The following is a 13827-nucleotide window of genomic DNA, read 5'->3' as shown; positions in this document are numbered from 1 at the left end:
TATTCGCCTTAATTCCCAACAGATAGAAACATAAATCTATCTTTCGACGTCTCTTGGCGCGAGAATAAAAAACATCACAATTGAAACAAAGACTAACTAATTTTTTTGGAAACCTCATACCCAATTGGAGGATTTATGGTTATTCAACTGAACGAGAGCACCATACTGACATACTTATTTTTTTTCTATTGTAAGTTTTTCTTTGATTAATGATGCATCTTTTTCTTTTCTAGGAATTCCCACCGCAGACGCGTGGAAACTGAATTTCAAGAGAGGGAATTTAGGAGAAGTTATCATAATGAGAGATTTCTTGCGTGAGTATAAATATTTTTTTGGGTAGATAACCATACTGGTGTGTGAATAACCATTTACAAGGTTACAAATACAAATACTTTGAACTGATGATAACTGCACTTATTCTGAACATTTTCAAATAGGCTCGATTCATTTTCTTAAAAAAAAACAAGCATTGAAAAAAAGTATTTCAGAAATATGTTTGAAACTTAGATATTACTTGATGGTTAAAGATGAAAAATATTGAGAATGCACATTGACGAACCGAATTTTCAGATTTGAGTCGATTCTTTTTTTTTGGTTTGGTTCTTCTTGAATTCTCTCATGTAATTCTTTATGGATGATTCTGCTTCATATATCCCCATAAATAAAAATCTAATGGAAGTGGCCATAGTATTGGTCTCCTTTGATCCATAGATTTATTCGAGAAATTTTCATTTATTTGAGCAACTAGAGGGTGTTTTTTTTTAGAGCTATAGAACTTTAAATTGCAATGAAACAACGATGGATTATTCGATTGACATGAATTTTGTTTATCCGCAAAATAATCTTGTGGTATTACATTTTAAATATGATTTCTGGCATATGACCGCCACGGCTGGCTCGGATGTAGTCCAATCTGGACATCCAATTTTCGATGATTTTTTCCAACATTTGTGGCCGTATATCGGCAATAACACGGAGAATGTTGTCTTCCAAATGGCCAAGGGTTTGTGGCTTATCCGCATAGACCAATGACTTTACATAGCCCCACAGAAAGTAGTATTGCGGTGGTGAATCACAAGGTCTTGGAGGCCAATTCACTGGTCCAAAACGTGAAATTAGGCGGTCACCAAACGTGTCTTTCAATAAATCGATTGTGGCACGAGCTGTGTGACATGTTGCGCCGTCTTGTTGGAACCACAGCTCCTAGACATCATGGTTGTTCAATTCAGAAATGAAAAAGTTAATAATCATGGCTCTATATCGATCACCATTGACAATAACGTTCTGGCCATCATCGTTTTTGAAGAAGTACGGACCAATGATTCCACCAGCCCATAAAGCGCACCAGTCAGTTTTTCTGGATGTAACGGTGTTTCGACATACACTTGAGGATTAGCTTGACTCCAAATGCGGCATTTTTGTTTGTTGACGTAGCCATTCAACCAGAAGTGCGCTTCATCGCTAAACAAAATAAAATGGACGTAGTGCGCGATACGTATTTCGCACAGAACCATTATTTTCGAAATAAAATTGCACTATTTGCGAACGTTGTTCATGCGTGAGTCTATTCACTATGAATTGCCAAACCAAACTGAGAATAAATCACTTGACAGCTGTGAAATCGGTCGCCTTCTTGAACAGTAATGCCAACTTAAAGTTATATTCCTCGAAAAAAACACCCGTTATTTGTCTTTCTCTGTGTGGTGGTTCACTATCATGTTAATAACACATATTTCCAACGATGTTGAGCTCTAGATCATCAATGAATTGGAATAAGTTTTTTCTCAAAAAATTCTCATACAAATCTACATTTAAATGATCATTTCAACCACCTACTGGCATCAAATCATTGGATTTTGCAGTGTCCATTCATGTCCATGATTGTTGTTGATACCGTCAAGCAAAATAAATCTATTATTTTTACCAAAGCTCAAATGGGGGCATCGCTAGCCTATGAAGCTTGTATCGGGTATCCCAAATTCATTGTCCCAAATTTTCAGGCTCGATATTTGAGATGATTAATTTGGTGAAAACCGCAATCTCATAAATTCAACTGTTTTCGAGCTCACAGAGAAAATTGCAGAATGGCGTGAAATGAAAAGTTCTCATAATTTCTTCATTACTGGTTCTATGAACATGAAACAAAAACATTCTACAAGCGAAAACGAATCGAACCTATGTTCATAGGCAAAAAAAAATGTTGGAGAATGAGCAAAGCTATCATCTGTCGAAGAGGTTGTAGATCACATTTTATACTAATTCAAGATAAAAGATCAAATCAAATCGGTAGAAAAAACTTGTTAATGATATTTATTTTTTTCTCTGTATGTCTGTACGCAACCAGCAAGCACAGCATGTGGTTTTATACTTACCAATACACCCACCTTTCATAACCTCACTTCCTCTGCTGCACTTCAGAGTGAACTTTTCAAATAAACAATTATATAGATTCTCGCGACCTATGCACATTCAATAGTCTTAAAATCCTGCTACAGGTTTGCTACGCTGATCGGGTATTTATTCAATCAAGACTTAATTTTTATATTTATTTATTAATGATGGAATTTATTTTCTATAACCTCGACGTCATATATAATGGCACTTCAAAACACATTGACGTTTTGATAGGATTTATTTTGCTAATTGAATGAAATCTGAAGAAGAACGACATGCATATTAAAATGCAATTACTCTCAGAAATTGTTGCATTTGGACGTCCATGGCGTATATTCTTAATTTATATGACACATTGGCAAAATTAGGGAAACGAACGGCCGATTTTAGCAATTTTTTTTACATTGAAAATTCATGCAGAATAAACTGACTAGGTAGCTTTTGAGTTCTCGTTGGTACATACACCAATTGTGACCAATTGCACCCTTGAAGACAAAATCTTTCAAGTAGTTATATATTTGGTCTTCAAGGGTGCAATAAATTAGCTTTTTTTTCTCCCCTTTTTTCGTTTTTCCTTTATTTATTCACGTGGCATTTCTACCATTTTTCAACTTTGATTGTTCGCCGTTCTGCTTCAAACAACTATGACCTGAATTGTATTGTTTGTTTGAAAAATGGACGAAATTCAAATTTGACAACTTAATGCAAAAATAATGAGAAACTCAAATTGGCATTTATTACAGTATAATCTCTACCTTCTGCCCCATCAACTTCCGAAAATTACAGTGTAATCTTTTGTTCATCAACTTACACCAACCCCTTAGTCACAAAGATTGAAGTTACAGGTATCAACACAATAATAATGGGTTTATTATTACATATTGAAAGAATATGAATAACCCCAGATTCCTTTGTATTTGCGACAAAGCATTAAAGAGCATTGTTCCTCGTGGCTTGTGAACACGATCCAAATAAATAAGTATGGCAAAATTAAAAAAAAAAATTACTTCTCGGAGATTTGACATATATTGATGAAATTGTAAACTAAAAGCTTTATTATTTGTTGAAACTTATTCATCTCATCAATTTGAATAATCTGATGTATTGGATATTTGATTTGTAGGGATCGTGCTTTACTAAAATTTTTTATTTTACATCAGATTAAAGCTTTATTTTTACCTCTTATATTTTGGGGGTAATTTTGAAAATTTTGATTCGGAATTCGTCTTGTGAGGATTAGTTTTTGGTTTTTAATCGAATATTATTCTTAATCTTATTCTTTGAAAATTTAATAATCAAGTTTTGCGTCTGAAACTGTTTATGAAATCTGCATTTCATTGGGAGAAGTCTCCCTTTTTCGTTTTTTGAAATTGTATAGCGGCAAAAATTGATAAAAATATTCTTGGCGATGTCGAGCATGGCTGGTTGGTCCTGTTTTTCATCTCTATCGGATGGGAAAAAAATAGGTTATATTATACATATATTGGAATGAAAAAAACTTATGGAACGATTATGAACAAAATAAATTCCGATATTTTTTTAAAAAGATCCAAAGGTTTATTTGTTTCTTCCTCCGTGTAATTACATCCCTTTTTTGAGACAATCATTTTATAGCTATACTATAACATATTTTATTTAAAAAAAATATGAACTCACAATCACGATTTTATCACTGTCAAAATCGATCATTATGACATAGACATAATGCAAAATATTTTCATAATCGATGTGTAATCCCAAAAATAATTATTCCATTAGCAATTCATTAACAAATCGAACGGAAGTAATAACGTTCGAGCAACACCTATTTAATATATAATGGATTCATTATAAATAAAATAAAACAAACTAATTTCCACTGGATTATTTGATTGTTAGCAACAATTGTTTTGCAACACTGTTGCTTCATCAGGCTACATTTTTGACTGGTGAGAGTACAGAGTTTTTCGTAAACTTAAATAGGAACAAAAATAGGGCACATATTCAGGAAAAAACTCTCATTTTGACCTAAAAATACGCTCCTGAAATATTGATACTGAATTTTGAATCTAATCAAACATTTTTTGAATCCATTAAACATATCAATAGTTAATGACGAATTGTACTCAATGTCTTCAATATTTTAAATAGGTGCAAATAAAATGTTTATGTTTAATAAACTATTATTATTATTGAAAAAAAAAATATAATTTCCACTGGATTATTTAATTGTTGGCAACAATTGTTTTGCAACACTGTGGTTTCATCAGGCTACCTTTTTGACTGATAAGAGTACAGAGTTTTTCGGAAACTTCTTATAGGAACAAAAATTCAACATTGGCACAAAAATATTCAATAGGGTATCATAAACTTCAAAGTTATATTGGACAGTTTGCCGCCTGGGATTTCCAAACTATCGGAAGAAATTCAATAAAGAAGATGAGTTTACATCTGTTTGTTCGTTCAAAAGAATATTTTGGCTATTATACCCGTTTATTTCTAGGGATTCTAAAAGTGTCAATCTTATGCTCTTATTTTCTGAATGGAGGATTTCAAAGTTGTGCTCTGGAGAGGCATATTTCTAAGAAATTTAAAATATCATTCATCTTAATCGGATTGGTATTATTTTTAATGAGTAATTCTTTTATTATTCTAATTCAATGGTTTCTAATAGGGGAATGCTAGAAAATAAGTTCAGTACATCGAAAGAAACAAATTTAGAATTTATTTTCTCAATCAATTCAACTATTTCTTATCAAGTATACTGAATGAAATTTTGTTTCTTTTTGTAAAATTGATATTAGAGCTCTGGATAATTTAATGTTTGATGCTGAAATAAAAGATGCAATAGGTCTAATGGGGTTATTATCTTTATGAAGTTTTATAGATGAGTATAATTTGGGAATATAATTGATATTAGAGCTCTGGATAATTTAATGTTTGGTGCTGAAATGAAATATACTCTAGTGTTATTATCTTTATAAAGTTTCATCAAAGAGTATAATAAGACCTATAGTATCTTTCATTTCAGCACCAAGCATTAAATCATCCAGAGCACAACTTTGGAATCCTCCATTCAGAAAAAAAGAACATAAGATTGTCACTTTTAGAATCCCTAGAAATAAACAGGTATAATAGCCAAAATATTTTTTTGCACGAACAAATAGATGCAAACTCATCTCCTTTATTGAATTTCTTCCGATAGTTTGGAAATCCCAGGCGGCAAACTGTCCAATATAACTTAAAAGTTTATGATACCCTATTGAATATTTTTCTGCCAATGTTGAATTTTTGTTCTTCTTTAAGTTTCCGAAAAACTCTGTACTCTCATCAGTCAAAAATGTAGCCTGATGAAACCACAGTGTGGCGAAACAATTGTTGCCAACAATTAAATAATCCAGTGGAAATTATTTTGTTTTATTTTGATAATAATAGTTTATTAAACATAAACATTTTCTTTGCACCTATATAAAATATTGAAGACATTGAGTTCAATTCGTCATTACCTATTGATATGTTTAATGGATTCAAAAAATGTTTGATTTGATTCAAAATTCAGTATCAGTATTTCAGGAGCGTATTTTTAGGTCGAAATAAAACTTTTTCACTAAATACTTGCCCGCGAACGCATCGTTACCAAACTACACCGCGTTTTAGTTTTAATTTTTTTTTTAGTTTTTTCTACATAGTTCTTTTAGTTTGAGATATTGAGATCAAATTTATAATATAGGTTCGTTGGGTTTTCTCATTTTTAATTAATGTTCAAAAAAGCTTGTAATTCGGATCACAAACCAAATAAGTTTGGTTTTTTGTTTTCATTGTGATAATGGGTTTCTACCTTCAGTTGAAAATTTCGATTGAAGCGAATTATAAAAAAATGATTTCACTTCTTTCTCGATAACGATCGAAGATGGCGTAAATATTACAGGAGACGGCAAACTATATGAACAAAATATAGAATTCATTAATTTCATATGTTAGAATCTACCAGCGGTGTAGTACAAAAAAGTTTATAAGGCGAAAAAGGGCTTGAATCCTGAAAAAATATCTCCCTGTAGCAGCTTGTTACGATCATTTGGCATAGCGGATGATGTAAACATTGTAAACCCTAAAACGTAACCTATATTTCAAATTTGATCTTGATATCTGAAAAACTGAAAGCTAAGAAGGAAAACACATTCAAAAAATCTTGAAACTTATTTGCGGACAAATGTTCATGGAAAGAAATTGTCTTATTTTGACTCGGAAATATGTCCCTGAAATCTTGATACTGAATTTTGAATCACCCTGCATAATTCAAAAATCGAACAAAAATGAGTTTGTCCGCCGACCACAAGTAATTGTAGAATACCTTCGGATCAAATAAGATACAAAAATCGGTTGACATTGAATCTCTCGAATACAAATTCCATTTATTCAAAAAACGAAATATTCAATCTGAAAAAAAATAGTTTCTCTTAAAGAGCGAGAAAGATCACATTTGATGAATTCATATTATAGAAACATTTTATTTCATATACTCATTTCAATTTTTCCATTGAAATACTCTTTATATAATTTTTTCATAGATGAAAGAAGAAATAATGAACAAAGTTTAAAATTTGCAATTTGTTTCGAGTTTAACAGTTCCAATTCCTTCTTTCTTTCGAATATAAATAAGCCGTGGAGAAAATACTTACACACAATCATCACCTATATTCATTTACGGTTTGTACAAATTATCTGACCACCGTGCTCGAAGCTAGGTAAAAGTGATTCTAGAGGCCATTTAATTTTAATACTATGATGGTTGTTGAGTTAACTGTTTATTTATGATCTCTAGGATATCTATCCCTAGTGCCTAGTACCTACTCCGTAGTTGACAGTTGTTTAGTGATCGTTGTGTGATTCGAAGTTCAGTGTTCGCAAAATGCGGACTAGACCCTTTTGTGCGTTCTGCACGAATAAGGGCGGAAATTTAATTAGTTTTTCTGATTGTGTTCGAAAAAGAAGTAAAAGAATTTTTGAAATTCTCGAAAAGAATAATCTGCTTGAAAAATGTGCAAATATACCAAGGGATTTGAACGAGGCACAAGCGTACCATTTGCGGTGTTATCAGTTGTTTAGAAATTTGCTTATGAAGTTCAAAAATCATATAGTTTGGGATCAACCATCCAGAACATTGAGGTAAGCAATTTAAATGAATATTTCCTTCCTGTCAAAATTTCTATGTAAATGGAGAACAATTATCGAAAATTACAGCGATAATTGCATTGTAGGATGCAAAACAGCCCTGCGATAATTGCACTGTTCATAGATGCATAGTTTCTACGCATCTTACACAGTTCGAATCTATGGCAATTCCATTCTACATCAGTTTGACAGGTAATGTAACAGTTTATTCGGGAAATATTCCCCCGAATTACACCCGTGCATCAAAATGACCGGATAATTTCGCATTCCAGCGTGTTTTCTTTGAAAAACTGCATTCGGTCATTTTCATTTTTGGTGGAGGGCTCTTTCTCCAAAAATGAAAATGAACTCGTGCAGTTTTTATGACAACACGCTGTCATGCAAAATTATCGGTAATTTTGATGCTATTGTGCAATTACTTATGATAATAGTTTTTTATTGAATGAGAAATTCGGGAGATATCGTGTTATATTACGATATATAGTCAAATTTTTTTATCGATTCCTTATAGACAATTCAGTGAATAAGGTTATAAATAAAATTGATGAATGTAGTTTTCAATTGTTATGACTTGGCTGGGTAAATATGCATTGAATAAGTGCGGAAATGCATCTAAAACATTAAAAATGTATTTTTTTCAATCTATTTAAAATAAATTCACAGATAATAAATTCACTATGACATGTAATAGATCGTCAAAATTAAAAATTACGCCTTTTATTAAAAAAAATATTTTTGATTTCTGAGAAACATCGTTCTAGGTCACATAAGGTACAAAAGGAGCGAATGATCAATCCTCTATAGCAGTGCAGATTTCCGCATTTTGAATGATCTTGCAAACATTTCGAAAGAATTGACATCTAAAAGTTTTATCTAAAATTAACCAATTTTTTTTTCGCAAAACGACTATTATTTGATTTATTCCACCAATTATTGTTATATATGTAAAGTGTGAAGTTTGCAATCTTGTCAAGATTAATAGTTTCCATTTCTTTTTTCTTCATTATTAGTGTCAAAAACCTTTTCAACAATTTGTATGCTGTTTCGAAAGAAAGTCTCTTAGGTTCCAAGTTCCAATTTCATAATAACCTTGGAAATACAAGTAATATTGAATTTAATGATAATCGCTTTTTGAAATTGGACAACAAACGGACAAACTGACGGCTCAAAATAAATTTTTTAATGTAAACTATCTTTATTACCAGATGTTTTTAATGTCAGCAATTGAGATGAATATTTTTTCTGAAAAAATATCTCCCTGTAGCAGCTTGTTACGATCATTCGGCATAGCGGATGATGTAAACATTGTAAACCCTAAAACGTAACCTATATTTCAAATTTGATCTTAATATCTGAAAAACTGAAAGCTAAGAAGGAAAATACATTCAAAAAATCTTGAAACTCATATGCGGACAAATGTTCATGGAAAGAAATTGTCTTATTTTGACACGGAAATATGTCCCTGAAATCTTGATACTGAATTTTTAATCACCCTGCATAATCCAAAAATCGAACAAAAATGAGTTTGTCCGCCGACCACAAGTAATTGTAGAATACCTTCGGATCAAATAAGATACAAAAATCGGTTGACATTGAATCTCTCGAATACAAATTCCATTTATTCAAAACACGAAATATTCGATCTGAAAAAGAATAATTTCTCTAAAAGAGCGAGAAAGATCACACTAGATTCCTATTATAGATATCTGATATATTATATATATTATAGATATCTGAAACATTTTATTTCATATATAATATATATAATTATATAATATAATATAATATAATTATAATTTTTCCATTGAGATACTCTTTATATAGTTTTTTCATAGATGAAAGAAGAAATAATGGACGAAGTTTAAAATTTGCTTCAAGTTTAACAGTTTCAATTTCTTTATTCTTTCGAATATAAATAAGCCGTGGAGAAAATACCTTCACACAATCATCACCTATATTCATTTACGGTTTGTACAAATCATCTGACCACTGTGCTCTCATATTTTACGAAGCTAGGTAAAAGTGATTGTAGAGGCCATTTAATTTTAATACTATGATGGTTGTTCAGTTAACTGTTTATTTATGATCTCTAGGATATCTATCCCTAGTGCCTAGTATCTACTCCGTAGTTGACAGTTGTTTAGTGAGCGTTGTGTCATTCGAAGTTCAGTGTTCGCAAAAAAGGACTAGACCCTTTTGTGCGTTCTGCACGAATAAGGGCGGAAATTTCATTAGTTTTTCTGATTGTGTTCGAAAAAGAAGTAAAAGAATTTTCGAAATTCTCGAAAAGAATAATCTGCTTGAAAAATGTGCAAATATACCAAGGGATTTGAACGAGGCACAAGCGTACCATTTGCGGTGTTATCAGTTGTTTAGAAATTTGCTTATGAAGTTCAAAAATCATATAGTTTGGGATCAATCATCCAGAACATTGAGGTAAGCAATTTAAATGAATATTTCCTTCCTGTCAAAATTTCTATGTAAATGGAGAACAATTATCGAAAATTACAGCGATAATTGCATTGTAGGAAGCAAAACAGCCCTGCGATAATTGTTCTGTTCATAGATGCATAGTTTCTAAGCATCTTACACAGTTCGAATCTATGGCAATTCCATTCTACATCAGTTTGACAAGTGATGTAACAGTTTATTCGGGAAATATTCTCCCGAATTACACCCGTGCATCAAAATTACCAGATAATTTCGCATTCCAGCGTGTTTTCTTTGAAAAACTGCATTCGGTCATTTTCATTTTTGGTGGAGGGGTCTTTCTCCAAAAATGAAAATGAACTCATGCAGTTTTCATGACAACACGCTGTCATGCAAAATTATCGGTAATTTTGATGCACTTGTGCAATTACTTATGATAATAGTTTTTTATTGAATGAGAAATTCGGGAGATATCGTGTTATATTACGATATATAGTCAATTTTTTTTATCGATTCCTCATAATAATAATTTTATAAATAAAATTGATTAATGTAGTTTTCAATTGTTATGACTTGGCTGGGTAAATATGCATTAAATAAGTGCGAAAATGCATCTAAAACATTAAAAATGTATTTTTTTTAATCTATTTAAAATAAATTCACTATGACATTTAATAGATCGTCAAAATTAAAAATTACGCCTTTTATTAAAAAAAATATTTTTGATTTCTGAGAAACATCGTTCTAGGTCACATAAGGTACAAAAGGAGCGAATGATCAATCCTCTATAGCAGTGCAGATTTCCGCATTTTGAAAGATCACGCAAACATTCCAAAAGAATTGACATCCAAAAGTTTTATCTAAAATTAACCAATTTTTTTTCGCAAAACGACTATTATTTGATTTATTCCACCAATAATTGTTATACAGTAAAGACCACGTCAAACCGAGGGAGAATGTAGATCAAAGGATAACCCACCTGCTATGACAAAATTCCAATGATAAAAGTCTTACAGTTTTCGAGATATTTTTTTTTTTTAAATAATGAATTTTCGCCCCTTTCAATAGTTTTGCCCTTACGGTTAGTACAATTTTGCATCTTTCTGGTTAATTTTTTCAGTAAAATATTGCTGAAGAATGATTTTAACGTTTACATTGAAAACATCCTCCGAAAATTTTAAAGGGGGGCAATGAGAAATATTTTTATTGGAAATTTTGGTAGTGGATTATTTTGTTCATGAAGTTTAGCCCATCGTAGTGGAAAAAAAATGTACCGAGCTACTGCTGCACATTACACCAATAAATTGTCTATTTTATAGTGATTTCAAAGAGGTATCACACAAGTCATTTGTTATTAAAAAAAAAAGATATGGCCGTTTTCATCCAAATGGGTGCGTTTCTGACAAAATCGAGTTTGTCAATTCTGTTAAGAAATCTTCGATGTTGCATTACTAAGTGAACAATGGCAATTGTTTACGTGCGAAAATATTACTCGCATAATTATTCACCTCAACGAAATTCAATTTTGCCGGCAAATTTTGGAAAACATCATGCAGATCCAGATTTTTTTAATAAGATCATTTGGAGCGACGAGTCTTCCTGTACCGAAGATGGGTACATGAGTCTCCACAATTTGCATAGCTGGAAAATCATTAATCCACACGAGGTGAGGATCACAATATCGATTCAAGATCTCCAAATGATCTTATTAAAAAAATCTGGATCTGCATGATGTTTTCCAAAATTTGCCGGCAAAATTGAATTTCGTTGAGGTGAATAATTATGCGAGTAATATTTTCGCACGTAAACAATTGCCATTGTTCACTAAGTAATGCAACATCGAAGATTTCTTAACAGAATTGACAAACTTGATTTTGTCAGAAACGGACCCATTTGGATAAAAACAGCCATATCGTTTTTCTTTGAATAACAAATGACTTGTGTGATACCTCTTTGAAATCACTATAAAATAGACAATTTCTTGGTGTAATGTGCAGCAGTAGCTCGGTACATTTTTTTTCCACTACGATGGGCTAAACTTCATGAACAAAATAATCCACTACCAAAATTTCCAATAAAAATATTTGTCATAGCCCCCCTTAAAAATTTTCGGAGGATGTTTTAAATGTAAACGTTAAAATCATTCTTCAGCAATATTTTACTGAAAAAATTAACCAGAAAGATGCAAAATTGTACCAACCGTAAGGGCAAAACTATTGAAAGGGGCGAAAATTCATTATTTTAAAAAAAAAAATATCTCGAAAACTGTAAGACTTTTATTATGGGAATTTTGTCATAGCAGGTGGGTTATCCTTTGATCTACATTCTTCCTCGGTTTGACGTGGTCTTTACGGGACACCCTGTATTTGTAAAGTGTGAAGTTTGCAATCTTGTCAAGATTAATAGTTTCCATTTCTTTTTTCTTCATTATTAGTGTCAAAAACCTTTTCACCAATTTGTATGCTGTTTCGAAAGAAAGTCTCTTAGGTTCCAAGTCCCAATTTCATAATAACCTTGGAAATACAAGTAACATTGAATTTAATGATAATCGCTTTTTAAAATTGGACAACAAACGGACAAACTGACGGCTCAAAATAAATTTTTTAATGTAAACTATCTTTATTACCAGATGTTTTTAATGTCAGCAATTGAGATGAATATTTTTTCTGAATACTCCATTCTAAGGGGGTTGGGTAGGTCATAAAGTATCATAAAAGCTGTTTGGGATTTGTCAAATATATTTTCGAAGTACGGTTCTATTGTATCCGTTCATGTTTAAAATCACACTTTCTTGGAATCTCGAAAATGTGCAGATGAAACATAAAATAACTTAAATATTTACCTTAACTTTAAAATGTCTCAAATATGCATTAATACTTGCAATATGCAGTCATGCAAATCAGATCCGTAACTAGGTACCATTAAGCCTGTGGCAATATATTAGACAGCGCCCCCCATTTTAGAAGATTTTTGTTTTCATCCATTATGTTATCTTATAGTATTTCTTTGTTCATAATTTAAGTCATTTATTTTCGTTAAAGTTTTAAAATAAAACACAATATTATACAAGGTGTATATGAATAATTGCGAAAAAATTCAGGAAACGATTCCTTGTCATAAAATAGAATGGGTCTTTCATATAAACTTTTTTTTAAGCCTTCACCTGCTTAGTTACAACCCCCTAAAGATTGCGGCGAAAAGTAGCTTTCAATTGGCGAAAAGTAGCTTTTAATTTGTGAAAAGTTTATAGTTGTTTTTTTTTGTTACATTTATTTTATATTTGTACCACCCAATAAAAATTCCATTTGACATCTGCCTATTGGATAAATTTGGGGTCGAAAATAATTCCAACCTCCACAATTCAGGCGTATTATATGTTTTATTCTCAAAAAACGTGAATTTTATCAAAAAATTACAAGAGACATTAGTTGTTGAGAATGGACCAGTCTATACAAAATTAATTTTCTTATTGTAAACTATCAAAATAGGCGAACAAGTTTGAGGGGTGGCTTTTTCCACCCTTTGGAATCATAGAGGGACACCACCAATAATTTTTTTAAATGCCTTCTCGCCCGCATAAAATGTCAGCTTAATTTCATTTTTGTGAATTCATCTTTTGGGGGCTGTAATTAGCAGTAAGTGGCTGAAAAAAAATTATATAAAAGATTCACCCTATTTTTTGACAAGCAATCACCCCCTAATGTTTTTCGCAACTATTCATAGACACCCTGTATATATATTTTTATTGAAACCATTGAAATACACATTTCATATAGATATTAAGAGATAACTCGTGAAGATCTAAAAAACTGATTGTTATGAAATTGTATAAAAAAAGAAGCAGCACTCCAC

The 13827-nt window shown here is 31.5% G+C and overlaps 1 protein-coding gene across 6 annotated transcripts in view; it reads left to right on the top strand.

Moving 5' to 3' along the window:
- The window catches only part of LOC123682589, a 143958-nt gene that overhangs the window by 110058 nt on the left and 20073 nt on the right, over positions 1–13827 (top strand). For all 6 annotated transcript variants that reach the window (XM_045621303.1, XM_045621301.1, XM_045621305.1 and 3 more), the window contains one exon: positions 234–314. In XM_045621303.1, coding sequence (XP_045477259.1) covers positions 234–314 — 81 coding nt within the window. The remainder of the gene's footprint in view (positions 1–233; positions 315–13827) is intronic.

Source organism: Harmonia axyridis, chromosome 6 (assembly GCF_914767665.1).
Source record: "Harmonia axyridis chromosome 6, icHarAxyr1.1, whole genome shotgun sequence".
NCBI lineage: Eukaryota > Metazoa > Arthropoda > Insecta > Coleoptera > Coccinellidae > Harmonia > Harmonia axyridis.
This window is presented reverse-complemented; position numbering and strand designations above follow the sequence as displayed.